Genomic DNA, 27,415 nt, shown 5'->3' on the forward strand with positions numbered 1-27,415 from the left:
GACTCCAGAGTATGTGCTCTCAAACCCCAAGGTACCCAGGAAACACAGTTTGGTAGAGATGATAAAAGGCCTCTGGTGACAGCCTGTTGGCACTGGTGGACAGTACATGTGGAAGGCATTGTGGAGGTCGGTGAGCAGTGATGTGGTCAGGGAGCCCGACATTAAGGATGCAAGTCTGGAGCTGGGCTTTGAAGGTTGGGGAGAAACTGAATGGGTTGGGAGGACGAGGAGGGGGTGTGTCTCGGGTGTGTCTCGGGTCAGGGAGTGATGCTGTCAGGACACTGCCCGCATCCCCACGCCCTCTCTGACCCCCTGATGCCCTGCTGTGGCAAGTCACAGGGAGTTAAGGCAGACCCCTAGCCCTTTGGCAGTTAATACTGAGGCATATCTAAGCTAGCTCCCAGAGTTCCCAGTGAGATTAAGCCTGTCTCCCATAGAGATAGCTCACTTGATAATGCATGCATTTTAGTGGCTCTCATTATTGCCCAAAGCAATATCTAACTTAAAATGTGTGTCTACCTTATCTCTTTGGTAAGATCTTATTTTTCATAGAAGGAAGCCTTTCTAAATGAAAAGTGCTGAAATCATCACCCTTTTAATCACTTTTTTTCTCATGTTATTACTTAAAATAGTTCTAATTAAATTTTACACCATATAAGTAGAAGTTGAACTAAAAATGAAACATTGTTTTAGTCTCTTAGTACTTAAAAAAAATTCTCTTAAACTTGAGTTTACCCACCAAGAAGCAGTTATGTGAAAGAAAACTAGCTGACATCTTGTTTAAGGGTTTCTACTGAGTTAAAAAGGATTGGTTGTGAAGCAGAAGTTTGAACTATTTCCTGGTCTGCCTCTAGATCACAGCCTAGAATTTCAAAAGATTTTTATTTAACCCCTTATAGACAATCAAGGAATTTGTTATGTGCTGTGGAGGTGTGGACGTTTGCTTCTTGAGTGATGGACAGGCAGGGCCATGGAGGCCTCTCAAAGGTATAGACAGGGGCTTCCCTGGTGGCACAGTGGTTGAGAGTCCGCCTGCTGAGGCAGGGGACACAGGTTCGCGCCCCGGTCCAGGAAGATCCCACATGCCGCGGAGCGGCTGGGCCCGTGAGCCGTGGCCGCTGGGCCTGCGTGTCCGGAGCCTGTGCTCCACAGCGGGAGAGGCCACAACAGTGAGAGGCCCGCGTACCGCCAAAAAAAAAAAAAAAAAAAGGTATAGACAGTAGCAGCAAGGCTTGCATTTGTGAGAGGCAGAAGGCTGAAGGGCTTGCTAGAGAAGCAGCACTGTCTGGTGGGAAGAGCTGCATTTGAGTCCTGATAGTCCAGTTTAAGAGCATATTGTCACCTTGGGTTCTTTATATCAGAAAGAAATGGAATTTGTATCTGTCTTTGACGGTTTCACACCAAAATTGCTGAAAGGATTTCCATTAAATTGGGCAGTTATGTTTGGAATGGTCAGACTTAAAATAAAAGCTATGGGATGCATGTGAAATTCACTTTGGTGACCTCTGGTGGTGAGAGAGCCCCATGGGACTGCCCATCTGTGGAGATAGCCACACTTATTTAGCACCTTGGACAGAGAAATTTAACATCCCCAGAAAGTCTCAAGTCTTCCCTGAGCTCCTTCTTACCTGGACAGCTCTACAGAGCAGGCTTCACAATGGCTAAAAGGACAGTAAAGCGATTTTTTTGGTAAGTGCTGGGTAGACCAGCTAGTAGGTAACATGGAACTAACTTTGTCTTCACCAGATTGTGAGAATTAAGTGAAATGAAGCAAGTATACTTAACTACTTTGTAAACTATAAATAATTGTATAAATATTAGTTATTATTGGGAAAGGTATATAAATATTACAAGACTAAAGTATAGGCTGAAATGCTTGAAGTTGATCAGATGATGATTTTATATCAGTCAATACCTATAAAGTCCTTATTATGTTTCAGGCATTTTTCTACGTGTTTTACATATACTAACTCATCAACAACTCTATGAGGCAGGTCTTATTATTGTTAGTGTCTGTTTTATAAGTGGGGAAACTTAGGTAAGCTTACATTGATTAAGAAATTGCCCAAGGTCATACAATTCCAAGCAGTTGAGCCAGGATTTGAACCCAAGCCATTAGGCTTCGAAGTCCGTTCTGTTAACCGTGATACTATTCAGTCTTACAATGAAGAGGTACAGAAGGCTGATCTAGGTAAGAAAGCACAGTGGGGTGGGGAAAACATGATGAGATTGGATTTTAAGCAAACCAAGTCAGGCGTTATGTAAGTAAGATTGGGGGAAATGTGTCAGGTGCTAAGGGTCTGACCTTTGGTTAGGTCTGTCACCACATAACATGTGACCTTATTGATGGCTGCTTACTTCTCTGGAACATTCTTTAACTTCTTAGGTTGTTTTGGTGGTCTTAAATCCTAGCTCCCTAGAGGTCAGGTATTTTGCCTTCCACGTGGATGGCATTGATACTTAAGACAAGCCTTGTGAAAGACAGTCGGACATTGTTCCACTAAGGTATGGGAAATTTTGTATTCGTTTTCATTTTGAGAGTGGTATATGAGGGGAAAAAGGGAAGGAGGAGCTCCTGTGTGTTAAAAGCTAGGTCTTGTGTGTTTAAGCTAGGTCTGGTGGCTTAAAATCAGAAAGATTTAGCCCATTGGTCTTTGAGAGAGAATTTAATGGCTGTCTGCAGCTGGGTAAGACAATTTCTTATATGGTTATGATGATGACGTCTGTGAGGTTGGAGAACCATTGTATAAATGGAGATCTCAGCAGCCTTCAAAAGGGGGAAGTGCTCTCAATTCCCAATTTCTTCTGGAACAGAGTCCAAGTTGTAGATATTTCCGTGAATAGATACTGGAATGTAATTACTGAGTGTCACAATATTCATGAGGACTAGATTCCCATTAGCTTCTTAATATAATTTGATTCCAGTTTTCATTTTTTATTCATGAAGTCAGTTTTCATTCGATTGACCTCATTTCTTTGTATCTCTCTGCCTTTAATGTGAAAAAAGAAAACAGAATCCTACGCTGATTCTCTTTGATTTTTATCATTAATGTAGCTCATGAAGCCATGTAACAGATTTCAATGGCCAGAAAAAATTTGTCATTTATGTGCAACTTGTCACTAAATGATGATGGTGCTCTGACACAGATTTCATACTGCACCCCCAGAGCTCCCCATTTACTGATCAACTCAGGTAGATGATGCATTCCGGTGAATTGAACAGGGTGCAGTGGTGTGAAGCCAGACCATCTGCTATTACATTTAATATTTAAATACTAAGTTTTAAAAGTATAATTCACGTTATTGATATAACTGTGTATTGCATTTAACGACTGTGATCACACAGAAGCTATGTAAGCTCTTTGAAATGCATTCATATATTTGAAAAGAGGAACAAATTACTTCACAAGTATTCAGTTAATAAATTCTTGTTTTCCACTAAATGCAAATACATATTACACTGTACCATTTTCTTATTTTCAAAAATATCTTGAAAATCTGCATTTTGTAATTGGATTTTCTTGAGGCCTAAGGAAGCTAATACCTTTTAGGAAAAATAAAATTATGCTAAGATATGTTATTGGAAGAACAAAGGATTTTATTATTGTGCTAGACTAAAACGTTCTCATCTATTGGCCCTATAGTAACAGGTGGTGAAAACAGTCTCTTGTGTTTGGATTAAAAAAGCCATGAATGAAAAGATTCCTGAGAGAGTTACAGGAGTGAGAAGAAATGATCCAGTTCATTTCATTCCTAAAGAAGGTAGACTGTACTAAAACAAAGAGAGAAAAAAATGCATCTAGTTGTTTTGTGAATATTTTGCCCAAGTCAATGTGGTATTTATGATGCTCTAATTTGTTGTTCAGCTCTTGTAATTTAAAAAGCAGAGGAAGTTTTCATGTTTAGCATATCCAATCTGCTTTTTCCATAGCTTTTTTGCTTTGTTTGAAGCGATAAGTCATACTAACCCTCTGCGTCTTTCAAAAAGATTTTACAGGGTTTAGAGTCAAATGTGTTGGCCTAAGCCCTGCCCCTGCTACTGAAGTGCATTCACATTCACTTTTAACCCATCCCAGTGCAGGGGGATGGTAATGCTAAAATCCTGGCAGTTTAACCAGGGTGATTTCTTCATGGTTTCATCTTTCTTTCTGAAGCTTTCTTCTGAAGAGCTTGTTAAACTATTTCTTGGAGGGGGATGGCATGGGGGGAGGTTGGGAGAAGGGACATGTTTGTCTGTATGGTTACATGTACCTATGAACATGCATATTTATATTTTAAGCAATGAAAGTTTAAGCATTTGCTCAACATCATTAGTCACTAGGGAAGTGCAAATCAGTACCGCTTCACACCCATTAAGATGTTTATAATAAAAAAGATGGATAAAAGCAAGTATTGTTGAGTATATATGAGTATGGAGAAATTGAAACCCTCATACACTGCTGGAGGGAATGAAAAACGGACAGAAATTTGGAAAACAGTTTAGTAGTTCCTTACAAAGTTAAGCATAGAGTTACCGTATGACCCAGCAATTCTATTCCTAGGTATATGTCCAAGAGAACTGAAAACATATGTTTCTACAAAGAAATTGTACATGAATGTTCATAGCAGCGTTATTCGTTATAGCCAAAAAAGTGGGAACAACCCAAGTGTCTATCACCTGATAAATGGATAAAAACACAGTGTGGTATATCTATATAATAAAATGTTATTGGACCATAAAAAGGCACTAAGTACGGATACTTCCTACAATGTGGATGAACCTTGAGAACAGTATTCAGTGAAAGAAGCCAGACACAAAAGGCCACATATTGTATGATTCCATTTAGATGAAATGTTCAGAATAGGCAAATTCGTTGAGATGAAAGGTAGACTGGTGGTTGCCAGGCATTGGGCGGGATGGGGAGATAAGTGGGGAGAGTTTCATTTGGGGGTAATGAAGATGTTCTGAAATTAGATGGTGGTGCTGACTGTGCAGCCTTGTGAATATACAAAAATGACCGAATTGTGTAGTTTAAGACAGTGAGTTTTATGGTGTGTGAATTATATCTCAATTTTAAAAAATCAATGCTTAAGCATCTGGAAAGTTAGGCATTAGCAAAATATTCAACCTGAGTGATAGCAGGCCTCTGATAAATACTTGCCAAGTGACTTGAACAAACCTACATTCTCCTCTGATTCTTTTTTTTTTTTTAGAGAATATGCTTAAAATATATGGAACCTAAATGAAATTTTCCAAAGGCATGACAGTAGTAATAAGGACATACCATTAATCTACCTCATATAAGTATTGATAAACATTTTCTTGATTCTTTACTAAAAATCTCACACAATTTTAAAAGATCTCAATGAATAATTTTAAGATTTGTTGCACTTTTAGTGACCTGGAAGGCTGTTTTCAGAAAAGTGTTCGATTACTCCTATTAAGACTGTAGTTTCTTTCTTTCATGCGAAATTAATTTGGTTACTGTCAGATGCCAGACTGGGAATATAATTTATAACTGGTACATATTCTTGCAGTTTAATGGCCTGAGTTCTTTTTGAACATTTAAACTGAAAATTGATATATAATGTCACCCTGGTAAATGATAATGATGAAACATTTCCTGCTTTGTAAGTAAAACTGAAAATCATCATATAAGTTTTTTTTCCCTTTTGGTAAAATTCCTTTCTTTACCCCGTGAGACACGTTGGTTTCCCAAGTTATGAATTCAGTTTCTTTCGTTTGTTCTAGCCACTTAGTTTTTCTTATTACAACCTGTTTAATTTTTAATTTCTCATTAAAAGTAAATATGGCTAATTTTCCTATCCATATTTCAAGAGGTCTTCCATTTCTCTCTGTCACAACCTTGATATAGCACTGTCTGGTGTGTATTACTACATAATTAAAATGCCATGTTTTTTTTTTCCTCATAAACAGAGCACTTCCAGGACAGGGTAACTGTTTAACAAACCACCACAATACGAATTTAAAGAAGTTTGGTTTCCTCCTCCTTCTCCTCACCCTGCTCCTCCCTCTGTTTTATTTGCTCTCTCCACGTTTTCAGAAGAGCAGTCTTGGGTAAAGATTTTAACTGACAGCCAGATCTTCTAGGTAGTTCTAATCCTTGTGGCTCGCACTGCAGCTAGCACTGAAACTTGTAAATTGTCGTGAACCTTGTAGTGTTCATGGAACCTACTGACACCAGAGTGACAACGCCGTGGAAACTCTTATCAACAGAGCCCTTGTGGAAGTGGAAGTCAAAACAGCCGTCCGGTCAGGGTTAAAATGCCATGTTTTTTTAATCACATAGTTCTGGCAAAGCAACCTATTAATACGTTTTAAATGGATCAGAGGTTTATTCCGGTACAATTGAGATAAATGTTACAACACTCTTCTGGAACTAAATGATAAGTGGAATAATATGTACAGTGCTATGGGGAAGGTTGCTGCAATTGTAGGAAAAATACTTAGGGATGAATGTATCATAGACCTTTTCAGTCAGTCTTGTTTATTTTATAATGTAGATATATTCAGCATGCTCATCTTGAGTCATTGGACAAACACTTAGTAAGCACTGACTGTATACGAGTCACTATGCTAGGCTCTGGGTATTCAGTGGTGATCAAAATAGATAGTTCTGCCCTCAGCATTTATGCTATAATCGTGGAACTCCCGGTGTGGGAGCACCTGGGTGGTTGGATCATAATGACCAAGGCAGAGACCAGTGTGAGGTGAGACCAGAGGGGTAGGCAGGACAGTGGTAACCACGAGTGTGTAGTTACGGTCAAGAGTTTGGACTTCATTCCAACTGTAACGATAAGCCATTGAAGGCTTACTGCAGGGGAATCCAACTTTAGTTTTATGAAAATTACCCTGAGCAGTAGTGAAAAATGGTTGTTGGGTAGAAGGGGAGAAGCAGAGTTTATGTTGTAATCCAGGCAAGTTGTAATGGTGGCTTAGACTAGAGTAGTGACTCTAGAGCTAGAAAGAGGTAGATGATACAAATAGTTTGGAAGAGTTAGCAAAGTGTGGTGGATGGGATTTGGGGGAAGCAGAGTGAAGAGGGAGAAGGCTGTGTCGAGGATGTTGTCTGTATCTCCAACCTGAACAACTGGGTAGCTGGAGATTCTGTGTCCTGAGATCTGGCACATGGGAGGAGGGGTAGACTTGGAAGGGACTGTCCAGTGTTCAGTTTGGGGCATGTTGAGTGTGAGGGGGAGGATATGTTTACAAGGCGGGGGGTGGGGATGGAGTGCAAGGACCAGCCTACTCTTCCTCGCGCTGGTGTAACTGGTTATGGGCTGAGTACAGGTTAGAATAACAAGTCACTTTCAAAACCAAACACATTGCACTGGTTTCCAGCTTATGAATCACGCCTCTATGCTTTCTGCTACAGCTCAGCTCTCTAAAAATATCTATGTAATTATGGGCAGAATGAAACAATATTCATCTTACAGTAAGATGTGTGCCTGCCTGGCCCACAAAGTCAGGTTACAGATTTGATCTTCACAGGAACCAGTTAGATTTTCTTTTATCTTGTTACAAACAAGCTACATCCCTCACCTTGGATTGCTGACTTGATTAATTATTAGGAAGGAAACTGGGCCATAGAGCTGGTTTGAAATAGTGTCGATTTATCTTCGCTACTTAAAACTACAGTCTAGTGGCCTTTTGGAAAACAGAGCCCAACATATATTATGCACTTCTCACGCTGGTTATGGTTCTATCTGCCTTTACATTAAGCATACCACATCATTTTATTCATCTTGTGATTTTCTGCAGCCAGTATTTTTATTTCCTTCAACAAATAGAAATGATAGAAATAGGCCATTTAGGGGCCGGGATTGCAAGTGTTTTGGTCTTTGCTGTACCTCTAATGCCTGGCACAGGGACTGGCATGCATTTGGCACTTGATATTTATTTTAAAAACTAAGTGATTGAGGAATGGCTGAATAGTGATTCTGTAAGAAGGAGGGCTAATTCAGTTTTGGGAAATCAAGAGATCAGGTGGACTATATTCTTCCTACAAGGTTATGTCCCTGAAATCTGAGAAGTCAAAGCTGTAAAATGTAAATTTGGGAACCATCCTGATAAAAAGAATTATAGAAACCATGAGAGTGGAATTCCATACGTGTATGCAGAATAGTGTAGAATAAGAATAGAGCGAAACTGAAAAGCAGAGGAAGGGGAGTTGGGAGGAGGCAGGAACGTGCAGGAGAGCACAGCATCCCAGGGAAGAAGGAACAGCCAGCAGTGGGAAGATAGAGCTGAGAGGTGAGAAGGGATGCGAACAAAAAGGGGCCTTTGGGTTTGGGCAGGCGTCAAGCAAGTTAATGTGAGCCTGGGTGCACAGTGTGAGATAAGCTTGGGGAAATTCCACTGTCCTTTTGTTTATACTCTCCACCACTGATGATTCCAATTGAGAGGGGACTTTTCTTAAGCAAAGACATAATTATTTTAGATTTTCTGCTGTGCATAGCCTGCCATCATAGGACACTGTACTGACCTTGAAGGGCTTATTTTGTGATTTCTTATAAGCTGGTTACTTAATGATCAGGCCCATATTTTTCCATTGCTCCTGTTACAGGTAATGATGTTTGATATATATAATTATCTAGGGGAATTGAAAACATGTCACAGTAGTTGGAGATCTGAAAATCAGCCTGAACATCAAGGTGAAAAATATAGACTATTTCTCCAAAATTATCTGGGTTGAAACAGCATTTCAGTTGAAATTTTATTAAATTCTCTAGTTCATGAGAATGCTACAAAGCTATAATAATAAGCCCTGGCAATAAAGAAACTTGGGGTTATGTTAATAATGGGGGTACACCCATAACACATACGTATATATAATATTTTCTTGGGCGTTTCTTTTGGGTGTGAAGTTGGTAAGAATCCCTGTGTGGAGAGGGATGGGGAGTACATTTGAGTCTTATTATTCGAATGTTAACGTTGCAAAGACTTTTTCTCCTAAGTGAGATTACTTTATAGTAATGAAAAAAGTAGCTACCATTTATTCAGTACCTACTTTGTTCCAGACATGTTACAGTAATCCTGAGAAGGAGGTATTATTTCTAATTTAAAGTGAAGAAATTGAAGTTTAAGTAATTTACCATAGATCTCAGGGCTAGTAAGTAGGGATCTAGCTGTTTTTTACTCTAAAGCCTATGCACTTTCTAATGTGCTGTCTGAATGACAACCTTTAGGGTATCAGAGTGCATTATATATTTGATTGGAGCCAAGATAGCTCCACAGGGAAATCAGAAAACCATTAGATGAGAACTTTTTCAGCATCCTGTCCCCTAATCTGCCTATTTACCCATATCTGCACCTGAAATTCTTCTTCCTTCCTGTTATGGTGGACAAGGGTATTCCCTCTAAGGACTTGATTCTTTTTCTCTTTTGCATCTTTAGTCTGTGTCTCTTTCTTTACTAGCTTTTTCCCATAAGCATAACCTAGATCTTTTCTGAAGCAAATACCTTCTGTGTTGGTTAGTAATTGCTGTATAACAAACCACTCCAAAATTTGGTGAAGTTAACTTAAAATATCATTTATTTAGCTCTCTGTTCTGTGGGTCAACAAATCAGTCTGGGCTCCGCTGGATTTACTTAGGCATTTGTGGTCAGCTGCTGGTCAGCTAGACCACTTTGCTTCTGAGGCATTAGCTGGTCAGTGGCCAGGGCCATCAGGGTGACTAGAGCATGTGTCTTCCATCATCCAGTAGGCCAGCCCGGACTTGTCCACATGGTTGCCTAGGAGGGTTTCAAGAGAGAGCAGAAGCCTGCAAATCATCTTGAGGCCTAGATTCGGAGCTAGTGTCGCTTGCTTTTCATTCTGTCAACCAAAGCAGGTCACAAGGCCAGAGCAGGGCCTGGAGAAGTAAGCCCGTGAATATGGCACTCCTCCTCGTGGGTAAATCCAGTCTACCCTTCAAGACCACCTCAGCCTGAGTTGTGTGCCTCGGGTCTGGGCTTCCTCTGTCCCTGCATTTAGAGCATTGTGTGGCAGTTGTTGGTTTACTTCTTAGTAGAAAATGAGCTCCTTAAAGACAGTGACTGTGTTTTAATCCAGGATTTGGCTCATAGTAGGTAACTTTTAAAAGTGGAAATTTTTCTGAAAATAAAGCAGTCTAGCAGTTGACATCTGGCAATATGGAATAGAAGATAATATATGCTTGCATTTTAAGACTTGCTTGCTAATGTTGAAGAAATTTGGAGCAGACTCTATCTAATATATCAATATCGAATATTTCTTTAAAAAAGTGAAGGGGTGAAGAATTCTCTCCAGCATTCTGAGAAGAAATAATTTTTAAATATTTGTGCACTATCTTTGTATGTTTTTTTGTTAGGTTATAAATTTGTGTGTAAGGAAGACAAGTAACATTTTCATGGCATATTTGTCAGCAAAAGCATACCCATCCATTAACTGGTCCACTGGGATCTGGGATGACATTTCTCCTTTAGGATGTAAAATGAGGAGGGACATCAGCCAGTGTCCTGGGCGTTACTCTGGAAGACACAGAAAATAATGCTTCTGTTAGATGGGAGATGAGATATACATAATGTAAGCCCATCTTTTAAGTGAGCGCGTCTTGTCACTGTCCTAATTCTTAATTGATGGATTTTCATGTGCATTTTATTTTACATCTTAGGCTCAGCTGCCTCTGTATCTTCCCAGATTCCTCACGTCTGACCACATTTTCCCGTCACAGGCTTGATATCTAACCATGCAGCGGAGGTCAAGAGGAATTAACATTGGGCTGCTCCTGCTCCTTTCTCAAATCTTCCACGTTGGGATCAACAATATTCCACCTGTCACCCTAGCAACTTTGGCTCTCAACATCTGGTTCTTCTTGAACCCTCTGAAGCCACTGCTTAGCTCCTGCCTTAGTGTGGAGACGTGTTACCAGCAAAAAGACTGGCAGCGCTTACTGCTTTCCCCTCTTCACCACGTGGATGATTGGCACTTGTATTTCAATATGGCATCCATGCTCTGGAAAGGAATTCATCTGGAAAGAAGACTAGGAAGTAGATGGTTTGCCTACGTCATCACCACGTTCTCCCTACTCACTGGGGTGGTGTACCTGCTCTTGGAATTTGCTCTGGCAGAATTTATGGATGAACCTGACTTCAGAAGGAACTGTGCTGTAGGTTTCTCAGGTAAGGCAGATGCATTTCTAAGGTAGCCCGCATGAAAACAGTAAGGGAGGTGCAGCTCTTGTCATTTTTTGAAGCAGGGGTCCCAGTTGGTGAGGGAACTGAATTCTGAGTGGCTAAGCGCTGCTGGGGCTTGGATTTTGGTGAATAGCCTGATTGGAGCACAGGAGAGACATAGATTTTGCTGTTTCCCATTATGCCGCATCATTCACTCTTGGACAGTTGAGACTAGGGTCTGCCCAAAGGTAGTTTTGCAGGAGACGTGGTCCTGGAAATATGCACTGGCTCCATTATGGTGGGACGAGGGAGAGAGGCACTGGTGTACTTGCGGGAGTTCTCTAAAAAGATGGGTATGCATCTCAATAACGCCATTAAAATAAATGCACCACACCCTACAGTGGCACATGCTCACTGTGTTTTGAGAGCCATGATAGTCTTTATACATAATTCATGCTGTTTAATTAAGGTAACAGGTCCTTAGGGAGGTGGCCTTGTCTTGATTTTGTAGACGAGGAAGCTAAGGCCCAGAGAAGTCAGGTAACTTGCTCAAGGTTACACACCTCATAAGTGACGGAGCTGGGATTTGAACCCAGTCTCCATGACTTTAAACACGTATTACATTGCCTCTCACTGTTCCCCTCACTAGTTCTTTTTTTTTTTTTTTTTATAATTTCAGTTTTTCCTTTTTTTTTAATTTTTTTTTTTTAAACCCCACATTTGTTTATTTATTTATTTTTTTGGCTGTCTTGGGTCTTCGTTTCTGTGTGAGGGCTTTCTCTAGTTGTGGCAAGCGGGGGCCACTCTTCATCGCGGTGCGCGGGCCTCTCACTATTGAGGCCTCTCTTGTTGCGGAGCACAGGCTCTGGATGCGCAGGCTCAGTAGTTGTGGCTCATGGGACTAGTTGCTCCGCGGCATGTGGTATCTTCCCAGACCAGGGCTCGAACCCGTGTCCCCTGCATTAGCAGGCAGATTCTCAACCACTGCGCCACCAGGGAAGCCCTCACTAGTTCTTTTTTTACATTTTTCTCATAGGACTAAATTGCCATCAGGACTTAAAATAGGTATTCTGAAAATTAGCATGTGAAGGGTAGGAGGGAAATAGTCCTGAAACCAAGGAGATAAAACCCTTCCCTCTGTTTTCCCTGCCTTCCCTCCCCCTTCCCTCTTAGGTGCATCCTCATGCATCTGATTGTGTGAGAAGAAAGGAAATAAGCCCTGCCTTCAATATGTCTTGCCATAGGCGTTAGAAAAATACACGTTAATGATTTTTTTTAACTGAGTTAAAAATCACATAAAATGAACGATTTTGAAGTTTACAATGCAAAGTTTACAGTGGCATTTAGTATTGCACCATTGCAGGTGTCTTATTCCCATTTTATGTGTTATATATTTAGTAGCATACTCAAAGTCAGTATGAACTTCCGTGGGAAGAAACATCAAAGGAATGATTGCCTTGAAGACTGTCTTTCTACCGAATGCTGGGTTGACTTGTTGTAAGGAATAGGGTATGTTTCGAAGCAAAAAGTTGGATGTAATGGAATAATCATTTTCACTTTCAGTTAGTTTCCTTTGTAAATGTTAATCATCTCCACGTTTGGATTGTTGATATTTGTATGCTCTTTATCCTCTTTTAGGAGTTTTGTTTGCTTTGAAAGTTCTTAACAACCATTATTGCCCTGGAGGCTTTGTCAACGTTTTGGGCTTTCCAGTACCCAACAAATTTGCTTGTTGGGCAGAACTTTTGGCTATTCATTTCATCTCACCAGGGTAAGTGTTTACTCTTAGAGAATACAAATGAAGAACCTGATGTTCCATAGAGAAAGAATTATGGTCATAATGAGGTAATCAATTGTCTTTTACAGTGAAGTTTGTTCTTTAACTATAAGGACAGAATCCAGCTTAATGGTTTTAATGTCAGATATTCCTGTGTTTGAATCTCGTCAGCTACTGAGCTGAATGATTTTGATGTATTTGTCTTATCTGAGTTTCCATTTCCTCACCTTTTAAGTTGAACCTGATACACAGATTTGGGGATTAATATTAACCAGCTTGTCAATTAATTAATTCTAATAACAATAATCCAGAGAGGCACATAGAAACCACATAATTAGAAAGATACGAAATCAAAAGGTATGTTGGTCCAGTGCTTTTAAGCCATTTTAGTTGTGAATTTTCTTGGTGGTAGACTCTTTAAACAAAAGACTTTACTCACAATTTTGATATAGAAAATGGATCAACTCTGAACTGTTTTGGGTGGAGAGGAAGCATAGGGCTCCACTCCCTTTGCCTTACCCCTGTGTCACTGGCTGCCTTAAGAGGCACCTCCGCAGAACCCTAGAGCTCCAGGGAACACAGTTTGGGAATCACTGATGTCTGTGAATTTCCTTTACGGGTGAGGACAGGGAAATTCAGAAGGTTTAGGGACTCATCAAGCAGTGTCGTGGTAGACACTAGACTAGTTAGGATTCAGGCCTCTGGACTCCTGGTCTGGGTGTTCTCGGGTGCGGGGGGGGACCGGGTGAGGTGGGGCGTGCTTTTCCGCTTTGGTTCTTTTCTCTACTTTCTGTTCAGAAAAAAGAGAATGAATTGTGTTATTTTCCCACCTCTTCCACCAGCTGCACTTCTCTTAATCTGTATAATGCACCTGGAAGCCCATGGTTTGCTCATTTATTTTTACTTTGGGGACCTGGACGCTGTTTGGAGAAGGGGGAGATTCAGGAAGATTCAGAAAGAAGTAAGGAGGATGTTTTTTTGCTGCTGTTCTTTTCAGACAGGAGCTTTTTTTCTCAGCTTTTAGTTTGTGTGACCGCGTTGGGTGTCGTACTTTATCTGAGAGTATTCTCCTTGGGTTGTATGTCAGCCCAGTAACCTTGAGTCCTTCTTTAATGCTAATTTCCCATCCTGGGCAGCCATTGCCAGCTGGTCTGTAAAATGCAGTGATGTGGCCACTGAACACCACTCATTTGCAACTGTATTGTTATCTTGTGACAGGTCCACGAAGAAAGCCTAACAAAATCTTCAAAGTTTTCTTTGAAAAAGGGTCCAGTAATGTCTGTCCCTTATCTGAACAGCCCTCTCTATACCTTGTCACTCACAGCTCCCTGACTTGCTTGGTGTGACTCAGTTCTCTGTATAGACCAGAGACTCTTGTGTGTGAGGGCAACACCCAACATTCATATGAAAATCACTCTCTCTGGTACTTGAACTTTTATTCTATAATGAATCCATTGAACAGCAGTGCCTTTAATAGTCTCATGCAACTATTTCTGAAGACTCCATCACGCATTTTATTTTTTTAGGGTCCCCCCCTTTACATAGATAAGGGATGGTTGCATTTTTATGTAATATGCTTATTCTGCGTGGAGGGACCTGATATTCTGAGCTTGGGAATTAAATGGAATTTCCTTTGAAGTTTGAAAGACGAAATCTTTTGGTTTTTAAGATTTGAGTACTTTGAATGATAAACTTCTGATATCCAGGCATCTGCTTATGCATGTGTCCATTGAAGACGGAGCTGAACACTGGTCCAGGAAACCTAAGAGGGGCATGCTTTTTGAGATGGATCTTGGAAGGATGGGGGAAACCAGAGCTCTCTGGGCTCTGCATTGTTATTCTCCTGGTGGTTGTCAATTAGAGTTTTCATTGGGAAAACACTGTAAATCTTTACAACAAAGCCTGCTTTATCGCCGGACTTAATGAGCTGCCCTTTGGGAGAAGAAAAAAACTGCCAGGCAAACATTTGGTGGACCTCTGTGTTTTATGAAAGCCACAGAATTAGTAATTTCCCCAGTTAGGGAGTTTTATGGAGGGAAGCCACTCCAAACAGCCAGCCATTGGTTCAGCGCTGTGAGAGGTTATGGACTTGACCAGCAGAGTGACGTAATCGCACTCCTTTGCTGGAGCTTTTGCTTTTACAGTTCTCGTGTGTCCCTTGTTTCAGTGACATCTTTGCCTCACATGGTCTTTTACTTTCCCTGCATGTCCTGGGGCCCTGGTAGGTAGGTGGTTGTGTTTAAAGAAGTGACCCTGCTCCCAAGGTGGCACAGTGGGGAGGTGATTGTGAAATTCTAATGTTCACCTTAAAGCTCAAATTTTATCATTGACAATAAATATCACTAGTTGTTTTTTTTTGCGGTACGCGGGCCTCTCACTGTTGTGGCCTCTCCCGTTGCGGAGCACAGGCTCCGGACGCGCAGGCCCAGCGGCCATGGCTCACGGGCCCAGCCGCTCCGCGGCATGTGGGATCTTCCCGGACCGGGGCATGAACCCGTGTCCCCTGCACCGGCAGGCGGACTCTCAACCACTGCGCCACCAGGGAAGCCCTCTTTTTTCTTTTTAAATGTGCATGTGTGGCTGTGAAAAATACAGCGACTGCTGGTACTGTTTGGAGTCAACGCCTTGATTCATTTGATTCAAGCGGCCAAGGCACAAGCAGTTGGACCCACCATTGCTTTTATACCACTAATGCAAACATCAACACGTGGAAAAGGGCACATGATACCTCAGTATAATTATGAAAATAGTTCTGACTTCATGTACTGCTGGAAGGGCCTCTGGGACCTCCAGTGGCCCATGGAGCACACTTTGAGAATCGCTGCCTCTCTAGCACTACTCTTGACCGTTTCTTAGCTTGTATGAAAGGAAAGATGGGGAGCTTCATGCAGTCAGGGATGGCAGAGAAAGGGAAGCAGTGAAGTATGTGAGAACATATATTGTATAACCACTGAAATTGCTAATTAACAGTTGCTAATTAGCATGAACTGTTAACACTTTGCCTGAAGGAGAATGGCCACTTGTCACTCTCATTACAGGGACTGACTATAAGATCTGCCTGTGTTCCACGCAGGACAGAATTCCTTAGATGCAGGGAACTCCCGTCCTACTTTCAGTTCTCTCCTTGCATCTGCTTACATTTTGTGCTAAGGTGCTTCTGGCATATTCATCTAAAATGCAGCATACAGTTCTTTCTTCCCCAGTAGTACTGAGATAGGGAATATAAAAGGAGAGTGCATTCGGCTGGCATACACTGTGTTTGAGTGTCAGTTGACACCCCTATGGATCAGGCTACGTAGTAGTCTATTGGATTTTTGCCTTGGGAATTAGAACTGAGGTTGGGGAATAACAATTTGGAAGATGAAGGTAACACCATCTCCTGTCCCACATGTTCTTTTAGAACTTTGCCACTCTACCTAGAGGTGGGGTCCAGTGCACCTCCCCCTGAATTGGGTGGATTTGTGACACAGTGTAATCAGTAGATGGCAGTAAAAGTGCCATGTTAATTCTGAGGCAAGAACTTTCTTGCCTTGTGAGCTGAAACACTTGCCCGTGGAGCACATGTTCCCTGATTCCACCATGCTACGAGGAAGTGGCACGTGACATGTGAGTGAGTGGCCATTATATACAGCCATGAGTCCCCTCAGCCTCAACATTGTGGAGCAGAGACCTGTCACCCCCCGTGCTTTCTGAATTCCTGACCCACAGAATCTGTGAGTGGAAGAAAACAAGTGTTGTTTTATGTCACTACATTTGGGGAGATTTGTTCTACGTAATGTCAACGAGTTGAATGAAAAAAAAGGGAGGGAAACTAGATTGAAAAGCAAAGGAGTACAAAGGGCAGTGTTTGGGCAGTGGGGGAGAGAGTGGAGGGAAAGCAGAAGAGAGCCAAGGATGGAGGCCTGGGGAGGAATCCATGCTGAGATGCTGTGGTACCACGAGTCATAACATCACCACTCATCAAGTAGCAGGGCTTTAAAGCAGTGGTTGGCAACTGTGGGTTCTAATCCTTTAAAGTGTTCTGAAATCAATGTAGTGGGTCACAACCAGCATTTGAAAGAAAGAGAGAAGGAGGGAGGGAGGGGAGGAGGGAGAAAGGAAGGAAGGAAGGAAGAGAGGGGAGTGGGAGGGAGGGAAGGAAAGAGAAAGATGGATTAGTGTTGAATGTGGTAAGGGTATTATTTCAAGGAACTTTTGTTTTAGCTATATGTGTGTGTGTGCTATATTTCTAAAAATGTATTTTTATTGTGGGACGCAGTATAAAGATTTTGGGAGGTGTTGCTTTAAAGCAGCTCCTAGTTGCTTAAACTAGAGTTAAATACATTTATAGGATCAAAGACATTTATTGCCTTCTGCGAAAGAGGATTAGATTGCCAGGTCTTTGGTGGCAATGAGATGAACAGGCTGTGACTCCAGATTTCTACTAATTTATTGTCTTTCATTAGAATAAGTGCTAGTTTATAAGGCTTATCGATGACCGAGTGAGCTCTCAAGATAGCTGTCTGTATATGGAGATGTATGCTAACAGATTTAGACTTCACCTAAACCAGAAATGCTAGTAACGGTTGTTCAGTTATAAACAAAGTTATTCATAAAAATCCTTTGAGAATTCAAGAGAAAGGGGTTATCTAGAGCAAAGGAGACAATGAAGTGTAAAAGTTACCGTATTTTCCCAAAAAGTATAATATTCCTCTCCAAGCCTTTTAAATGTAGACGTATTCAATAACTTAGTAGAAAATAAAGCAAAACCTGAATGGATATAGGGTTAAAATATACATTGGGAGTTTGTGTAAGCAAGCAAGTGGCAAATAGGTAAATCCAATGATACTTAATTGTGCTTTGGAGAGAATGCTCCTTTGACAAAAATGGCCTGATGGATGAGAGCTAAGCAGGAACTGTGGTCTTCTCAGGGCTGGGGCCGTGTTATGGCAGCCCATGGAGAGGAGAGAGGGCTGCTGTCTGAGATTCCTGTTTTTCAAGGACGGGTTAAGTTGTTTTTCGAGAAGTTATACTACACAATTACATCTTTTGTTTTGTATCTACTGGGACGGTTGCATTTTCCTACTAAACTTGGATGACAAATGCTGCATATATAGAATTGATACTCACCCTCTGTTTCATTTCACGGAAACATGTTTTCACAGCCTGTTAAAGAGTTCAGTTTGAGTCAACGTCCCAGGACTCTCCTGAGCAGATTTTTCTTCTGCATTCCTTGGATGTCCATTGATATATTTCCTCCCTTTTCCCTTTACAGACTCCTGTAAAGGAAGGTTATATGAGTTATATAAAGGAGTTAGTTTATTTGTCTGTCTCCAGGAGGGCTTCCAGTTGACCAGAACTCAAGGTGAGAGCAGTACTTAGCCAAAGCAATGATTCCCTTGAGTTAGGTTTTACGAGATGAGAATGAGAAATTTCGAGACAGAGAACTTTCCCTCCCACTAGAATTGGAACTCTTCGAGGGAAAGGGAGTGTGTAAATCATCTCTCTAGCTCTGGAGTCCAAGTTTGTGGCAAGAGAGAAGACCCAGCCTTGTCCTGGGCCCATCCCTGACCACCGTAGGAAGAGCTTCAAGCTAAGTAGGAGGTGCATTAAGAACAGAAAAGAATTGTATCTGACTGCTAAGTTTCTTCTTTCTTTTATAAGAGATTTAATGTAACAATTTCTTTTAAAAACTGGTTATATTACGTAAAGAATTAAACTGAAAAGAAAGCAGTAGCTGAAGGAGAGTGTAACCTAATTTCTCAGCTCCTAATTGAAAGAACAATATATTCATTGTAGAAAAGTTGAAGATATATAAAGTATGATAAAGAAAACAAATTGCCCATAGTCTCCTTCCCAGAGAAAACTACTTTTAGCATTCTGCCATCACACACCCCTTCCCTTATACGCAATTATATTTCCTATTTGCTCATTTAACTTGTTATAAGCAACAGCTCTTCAAAAGCCTCAGTTTTAATGGTGTATAATGATTCCTGTTGTGGTTCCTTTATTTTCTCATTCACTAATTTTACATGCTAATTTTATTACCTAATCGTCCAAATTATAAGTGAGGATGTCTATCAAAGCATTATTTCCTAGTCTTGCCTCCCAGGTCCGAATATGTCCTCAGAGTAGATTTCCAGAATTAGAATAATGGATTTGAACTATTTTCATGGCACTTTTATACATTTTACCAACTTGCTTTCTATAAGTTTGTTCTAGTTTATAGCCTACCAACAGCATATGAAAGTGTCTGCTTCCCCACTTCTTGGCCAGCCTGAATATTTGCTGTCAGGTTTTTGGAAATCTGATATGTAACAAAAATTATTCTCTTGCTGTTATTTACACTTCTATTGTTAGTGACAAATTTTTATTTCCTTTTTAGTAAGTTATATTTCCTTGTCTGTGATTCGTCTTTGTGTCCTCTACATATTTTCAGGACGCTATAATTGTTCATTGTTAGAGTGATGATACTGAATTTCAAGGGGTTCTTATTAGATTATATATACTAAGAAACCTTGAGTACCCAGTACAGTTTTAAGTTCTATAAATAATAACTTAGATAATGTCTATGGGGATTTATTTTTGGCTGATATGAATGGATAGAGATTTATTCTAAACTGTAGCTAAGAACAGAAAGCCTTTTACACTGAAAATCAAGAAATGATCTGATACGTTGTTTTGGGAGTAGGTTGAAGACAGGTTTTATTTATTTATATGTTTTAAATAAATTTTATTTTTTAGAACGGCTTTATAGATTTACAGAAAAATTGTGAAGAGATACAGAAAGCTCCCACATAACCTGCACCCAGTTTCACCTAATTTTGACATCTTAACATTAGTATGGTGTATTTGTTACAGTTGATAAGCCAATATGACACATTATTGTTAACTAAACTCCGTGCTTTATTCAGATTTCCCCAGTTTTTATGTGATGTCCTTTTTCTGTTCTAGGTTCTTATCTGGAATACCACATGACATTTCATGTATCCTTAGGCTCCTGTGTTAGTCAGCTTGGGCTCTCATAACAAAATACTGTAGATTGGCTGGCTGAAACAACAGAATTTTATTTTCTCACAGTTCTAGAGGCTAGAAGTCCAAGATTAAGGTGCCAGCATGGTTGGAGTCTGGCAAGGACTCTCTTCCTGGCTTGTAGATGGATGCCTTCTTACTGTCTTCACATGACAGGGGGAGAGACAGAGAGAGAGAGAGAGAGAGAGAGTGCATGAGAGCATGCCATCATGAGAATCCCACCCTCATGACCTCATCTAAACCTAATTATCTCCCAAAGGCCCCATCTCCAGATATCATCACATTGGGAGTTAGGGCTTCAACATATGAATTTGGGTAGAGACAAAATTCAGTCCATAGCAGCTCCTCTTGGCTGTGACAATTGGTTTTATTTTTAATGAAGAGTTGTAAGATATCACTCCTGAATGTCCATGTGTATAAGCCTTCACTTCCTTTTATTTGCCCTCTTGTAACCCAGAAGTAGTGTTCAGTTAGCCATGTAGCATGGTTTCTAAGCAAGTTTTAATTTAGGTGTATGAACACATCTTGTCTTCTGTTAAATGGAACTGCTGTGCCTCCACTGTAAAATGTGCATGTCATACACAGAGGTAGATATGAGAAATTTCCATCCCGACTGGAGCACACCAGCATGGAGGACTCCTGCTGTCTGTAAATTACTCAGACCTTGTTTCAGGCCTGCTTCACCCAATTGGCTGGCTCAGAACAGCAGAGAAGAACAGTAGGTAGAAGTAAGGAAGCAGCTGTTTTTCCAGTTGAACACAGAGTTGTCTGGAATAAGGTTCACTACTCAGGTTGAAACTAATTGGCCATCATGCTGTGATGTAATTGTGGGTGTGTGGATGATAGCACTTACCCAATCTGTACTTAACTAACTAGGCTTGTTAGTGGTCAATTCTGGTGACTTAGTGACAGGTGCAAGACTTGGATTTACTATATTGGATGTCTCAGGTAATGACAACTGGAGGCTATTTTTAAAAGATATAATTTTTTAAAAATCAAAGAAAAGTCATACGCCCTAAGTTAAAAGGTGATATCAATAAGTACATCTTACTAAATTAAAGCGCTCTGTATAATGTGTGTTACAGGAAAAAGGGTGTTTTTTAATCTGAGAAGTTAATTACCAGTTGTAGCAATTATTTTGAGTTGACTTTTTTCCTCACTAATATTTTTTTTAATGAAAAAAAAAGAACCCTGTGAAGCATATTTATTTCCCTTTGGAGTATTTAGAATATGCACTTTGGTCTGTTTGGAATTTTTTTTTTCCAGGAGACACTATTGGAGATAAATGTTACAACTTTCCCTCTCAATTAATAAGATGATAAATCACATCTCTGGAACTTCCTGGTGTATTTTCTTAATTCTTCCCATTTCAGTATAAGGAGGAATGTTTTTAAATAGAAAGTTCTTTATATTTGTTAATTTCCCCCTTCCCCTTCTGCAGTATTAAGTGATTGTTAGTTAAAAGTCTTGGGAGTTAAATAGTCAAGAGGACTTTTTCCATTTACATTCAGGTTTGGTTCAAATTATACAAAATGAAGACAGTCGGTGCTATGAATTGAAATCATTAGTACATCAATTATTCTGTGATAACCAGCTGAGAACAGGCTGTAGACTACTTGAATGCTCCTTCCATTTAAAGTTGACTTCTCATTAGCTTATATGAGAGATGAAATAATTTGATTCTAATTTATCTCTCTTTAAATGAACATTGTTCCCCTCTGAATTCAAGAGTAGAACATTTTAATTTTGCAGTCATTTATAACACACAGGTCAAATAAATAACAAGTTTTATTTCTAGCAGCATATCTCTTCTATTATTTATATTACTATAGTGCCTTGATTCTAAGACACACTTTTTTTCCCCTACTTCTTTTTAGGGCAAAATAGGCCGCAAACATAATAAAGATAACATCATAAATCAGTGGGGGAAAATAAGGGTTATTTAGCAAATGGTACTTAAAGAATAGCTTAACTATTTGCAAGAAATTAAACTTATAGCTTTAACTCATGGTACTCCAAAACAAATTTCGTATAGATTATGTTTAGAAGATTTAAAAAACAGCATCTGAAAAATGTCTAGGAGTGTGTGAGGGAAATTTTTCAGTTCTTGAATTGGGAGGAAATTTCTAAACCTAAAAACAATGAATATAACCTCAAATGAAGTCAAAAGCAATACTTTTTTTTTTCCAGGTCCAAATACATTATACATTAAAACGAAAGGCAAAAAAGTTAGAAATATATGTGGAAAAAGAGGATCATATCTTTGCAATGAACAGTAATAACTGCAAGAAAGAAGTCCATCAATAGACAATGTATAGAAAAAAAATTAATCGGTGACTAATAAATGTAAAACATAAAAATCCATTGTTGACCAAATACAGAACATTAAAATAATAAGCTATTTTACTTATGAAACCAACAAGATTAGAAAATTATTACTGTTGTTAAGGGTTTGGTGAAATGGGAGTTTACATAAACTTCTGATGGGACTGTATCTTGGTACAGACTTTCTGAAAAGTAATTTGATGATCTGTATCAAGAGCCGTAAAAAGTTTATACCCTTTAGTTTGGTAATTACCTTTCTAGGAAATTGTCCAAATTATAACTGTAAATACAAAAAAAATTTTTTTGACGTGAGTGTATTTATTGTCATGAAGTATTGGAAAATTGGAAACCACTTAAATATCTAGTAGTAGGTAAGTGGTTTAATAAATCATGTTGTAATAGAATATTATATAGCCATTAAAATGCTGTTTTCAGAGATTATTTTAATAGAATTGGAAGATCATCAAGATAAGGATAGAGGGAGTTCCCTAGCGGTCCAGTGGTTAGGACTCCATGCTTTCACTGCCGTGGGTCTGAGTTCAAGCCCTGGTCAAGGAACTAAGATCCTGCAAGCTGAGCACAGCAGGCCAAAACAACAAAACAAAAGATAAGGGTAGAAAGTAGAATACAAAATATTACATATGATGTGGTTTCAATTTTTTTCCAAAGTAAGAATAGTCACCAAAAGGGCTAAGAGAAGCACATAAAAGTATTATTAGTTGTTAACGTTATGGAATTATTTATTGTTTTTATTCAAATTTTTTTGGCCAAATCCTCTATGGTGAGCATGCATTATTTACAGTGGAAAAATTGAGTTATTAAAATATTAACAGTAGTATATTTTCATGAGTCTTAACTTACCTGTGCCTCCTAAGTTCCAGGAGGGCAGAGCTATAGTCTGTTCTGTTCACTGTGCATTCCCAGTGTCTAAAACAGTGCTTGGCCCATCACAGTTACTCAAAAGTGTATGTTTGTTGAATAAAGACAGTTTGGGGTGGCTGGCCCAACTAAAGATAATAGGCAAAGTATAAATTGTTGAGTTACTGACCCGAGTTCAGAAGTCTAGAGAAGAAAGAAGTCAGATGCAAAACCTGAGCGCTGAGTTAGAAGGCAAAGTCAATTCAAATGGACAGAAAAGAAAACAACACTCAGGAGGCTTGAGAGGCAGCTCAGCAAGGGGGCTAGAATGCTTGAATCGCCCCTCAGTGCCCAGCAGTGCTTGGGCCCCTCGGCCCAGCCTCATCTTACACAGAGACCACACATTCCTACATGAGATAATAAGATAAACAGGGATTTGTACCAGGCTACAAAGGCAGCTTCAATCACCTCTAAAAATAGAGTTTTTATAGGCCATATTCTCTGATCACAAAATAATAATAAAGACTTTAAAAACTAAATATGAGTAAAAGGAAAAAAATACAATTCCAATAATCATTCATAATCACTTGGAAATTTAAATAACTCCATGATTAAGAGGAAAGTTAAAAAAAAAAAAACCTTTAGAAGTGAACAATGAGAGCACTCCATGTCATACTCTTAAGTGCTTTTTATAATATAGCAAGGAAGTTTTAAAAGTAAATAAATGAAGTCCTCAATTTAAGAAGCTAGAGAAGGAATAAATACAAGATTAGAGGATGAAGAAATTGATAATGATAAAAGCAAAATTTAATAAACTGAAAAGGAAAAGATGATAGATAATTGGAGGGCCGTATCTTTAAAAAGACGAATCAAATGGACAAGTCTATGGCAGGTTTAATTAAGAAAATGAGAAGGAAAACTTGAAACAGTAGATATGAAAAAGCAGATGTAAGTAGGTATGGAGGAAGCTAAATCAACTTCTAAAAGGATGTATATTTTCATAAAAAATTTTTTTCTGGGGCTTCCCTGGTGGTGCAGTGGTTAAGAATCTGCCTGCCAATGCAGGGGACATGGGTTCGATCCCTGGTCCTGGAAGATTCCACATGCCGCGGAGCACCACAACTACTGAGACTGTGCTCTAGAGCCCACAAGCCACAACTACTGAGCCCGCACGCCACAACTACTGAAGCCCACGTGCCTAGAGCCTGTGCTCCGCAACAAGAGAAGCCACTGCAATGAGAAGTTTGTGCCCCGCAGCAGAGTAGCCCCCACTCGCCGCAACTAGAGAAAGCCCGCGCACAGCAACAAAGACCCAGCGCAGCCAAAAGTAAATAAATAAATTTATTAAAAAAAATTTTTTTTTTCTGTTTTAAGAGATCACTTTTTTTTATTATTAAAGTTTTGGACTAATATTGTTAAACCCAAAAATTCTTTTTAAAAGAAAACATTATAGAGATTTTATGATCCAAACAATATTGATATATATCTTTAAAATGTCTTTGAGTTTCTAAGGTGTATTCCAACATCAGTATTGCATCCAAAGTTGTAGAATTTATTTGATGAGATCTTACTGAGTCAGTTTGTGAGGGCTTAGATCCTGTAACTTTTGAGGGAAGATGTCCCAGTGTAACTGACATTGTGCAGATTTTGGTGAAGCAGTTAATTTTACTCTGAGGGTGATATAAATTCATTGTATGATATAAACCAAGTAACTTGAACTCTGAACAAAGGCTCACATTACTTCCTATCCCTCTGAAGTGATTTTGTGAAGTGTGATGCACCAGTGGGTAAAAATACTTCAGGACTTGCTAATGAAAGACAGAGTGTACAGAATCTGCTTTTCTACACATATTTTTATAGATGTTGAAAACGGTGTTGTCAAACGATATTTTAAAAGCTGTCAGGTGTGTGTGTTTTTCAAATGAGTTTAAAATAATTCAGTACCATGCAGGCGGCAGAAAAATGGCCTTATAAACTTTCAGTGCTCTTTTGTACTGAATATACTAGTGGAGTCTATGAATTAGAAATGAACACTATCTGATACATCTTTTTACTAATAACCAGTATGGTGTTGATGGAAATTCTCTGTTACTAATGTTTCTTTTTTTGTTTGTTTTTTTTGCATTTTCCCATTAGAGAATTGCCTTAAAGTCGTTTCAGCCCAGGTACCACATGTGTACTTATGGTAGGTTTCTAATAGGAGACGTGTCTGGTTTATCTAACCTGATCACTGACTCATGGCAGCCTCCTCCCCTTTTCTTCCCTCTTGTGTGCTGCTGAGTGAGGGATGAGGGGAGAGTCCACGCGGAAGACAGTTCACTTTGAATAAGTGTGAGATTCCTAAGAGCTTGCCTACCCGGATAGGTGGTGGCCAAATAACCTTGTGGAATATTGTCTCCTCCTTAATTCAGGAGTCTAATTGGGAGTGAAAAAGTAAGGATCATAGGTTATGATGAGTCTTCGCCATATTTCTCATTGACTCATTGCTCCTCTCGAATTTCTCCTGATCTTATCCAGGAAAACTTGTTTATGGGGAAAAGCTAAGTGGCATGTGTGGTCCTCTGTACAGTTCTTCCTCCTGCCAATAAAGAATTGTGGTTTTTCTGAAAGCGGAAGAATTTTCTCCTTCATCATGGTCATTATTATGGTTCGTATTTGGTTTTGTTTTCCTCAGGTATTTTACACTAATAATAGCGGTCTTAGTCATGTTCTGGAGTTATCAGATCTCTAATCTGAGAATCTCAGAGTTAGGCATTAAATGGCTTTCATGGCAAAAGATTTAAGGTGTGTTTGCAGGGATTGAGAAATGGCTCAAGTCACAACTACAGTGATTGGAGGGTTGTAGCTAGACACAGGAAGGTTGAAAACACCTGTCTTTAAGCTTTTTGCATTGTAGCAGTAATTTTAAAGATCTGCCCTAAGAAACAGTAAAAGTTCATTTAAAATTCATGAATTCCACTCCCGTGTCTCTCTGAGTACACCACATATGGTTGCTATCAATGTCTTGAGCATACTGATTATTCACTATTTAACGCACATTGTTTGCAACGATGTTTCAAATGAAACAGGATTGACTCATTCTGAGTACCGTAGGCCCCCCTTCTCCTCCGAGGATACGTTCCAAGACCCCCAGCAGATGCCTGAAATCATGGATAGTGCTGAACCCTATATGTATGTTTTTCCTCTACATACATACCTATGATAAAGCTTAATTTATAAATTAGGTACAGAAAAAAATGAACAACAGCAATAATAAGATAGAACAATTATAACAATGTACTGTAATAAAAGTTATGTGAATGTGGTCTCTCTCTCAAAATATCTTATTGTACAAATTTAATACCTTTTTCATCTTAACTAAGCACTTATCATATATTATGATAGCCAGACTTTTGCAGGTTGCGGTGTGGCAGCAATGCTATAGCACAAATTTCTTTTTCCTTCTTCACAATTTCATAGATAGAAGATTCATTCTTATCGTAGATTTTAGCAACCTCATCGCACAGTTTTTCCTCTTTATTAAGTTGAGAACTGTCACCTTTTCACTTAAAGGAAGCACTTTATGGCTTCCCTTGGGCAGATTCAAATTGCCAGCATCACTACGCTCGTGCTTTGGGGCCATTATTAAGTAAAATAAGGGTGACTTGAACACAAGCCCTGTGATACCGTGACAGTTGATCTGATAACCCAGATGACTACTGTGTCTAACAGGCACACTTGCTGGACAAAGGGATGATTCACACCCCGGGCATGACAGAGCAGGACAGTGACAGGTTTCATCATGCTACTCAGAACAGCACACAATTTAAAACTTATGAATTGTTTATTTCTGGAATTTTCCGTTTGACATTTTTGGGCCACAGTTGCCCTTGGGTAAATGAAACCTTGGAATGCAAAATCATGGACTAGGGGGCACTGCTGTATTCAGTCTGAAAAGACTCATGAGAGCTGTTGTTCCCTGTCAGGTAGAGGTGGACTGCCCAACTAATGAGAGAGGTGTTCTTCCTGTGGTCCATATTATTCTAAGATCCTCCTCAGAGGTCTTCGTTTTTAATGATGGCTTGAGGTCCCCTTTTGATCTGGATTTCATAGATTTTTTTTTTTTTTTTTTTGGCAGTACACGGGCCTCTCACTGTTGTGGCCTCTCCCTTTGCGGAGCACAGGCTCCGGGCGCGCAGGCTCAGCAGCCGTGGCTCACGGGCCCAGCCGCTCCGTGGCATGTGGGATCCTCTCAGACCAGGGCACGAACCCGTGTCCCCTGCATCAGCAGGCAGACTCTCAACCACTGCACCACCAGGGAAGCCCCC

General features: G+C 39.8%; 1 protein-coding gene across 1 annotated transcript in view; it reads left to right on the forward strand.

Annotated features, from left to right (window-relative positions):
• Positions 1 to 27,415, forward strand: part of RHBDD1 (rhomboid domain containing 1) — a 123,982-nt gene that overhangs the window by 12,479 nt on the left and 84,088 nt on the right. Inside the window, 2 exon segments of the mRNA XM_007467912.1 lie at positions 10,636 to 11,143; positions 12,776 to 12,908. Of these exon segments, the coding sequence (XP_007467974.1) occupies positions 10,711 to 11,143; positions 12,776 to 12,908 (566 nt within the window). The 5' untranslated portion in view covers positions 10,636 to 10,710.

Source organism: Lipotes vexillifer, unplaced genomic scaffold, assembly GCF_000442215.2.
Source record: "Lipotes vexillifer unplaced genomic scaffold, Lipotes_vexillifer_v1.1 scaffold367, whole genome shotgun sequence".
NCBI classification, from domain to species: Eukaryota; Metazoa; Chordata; class Mammalia; order Artiodactyla; family Lipotidae; genus Lipotes; species Lipotes vexillifer.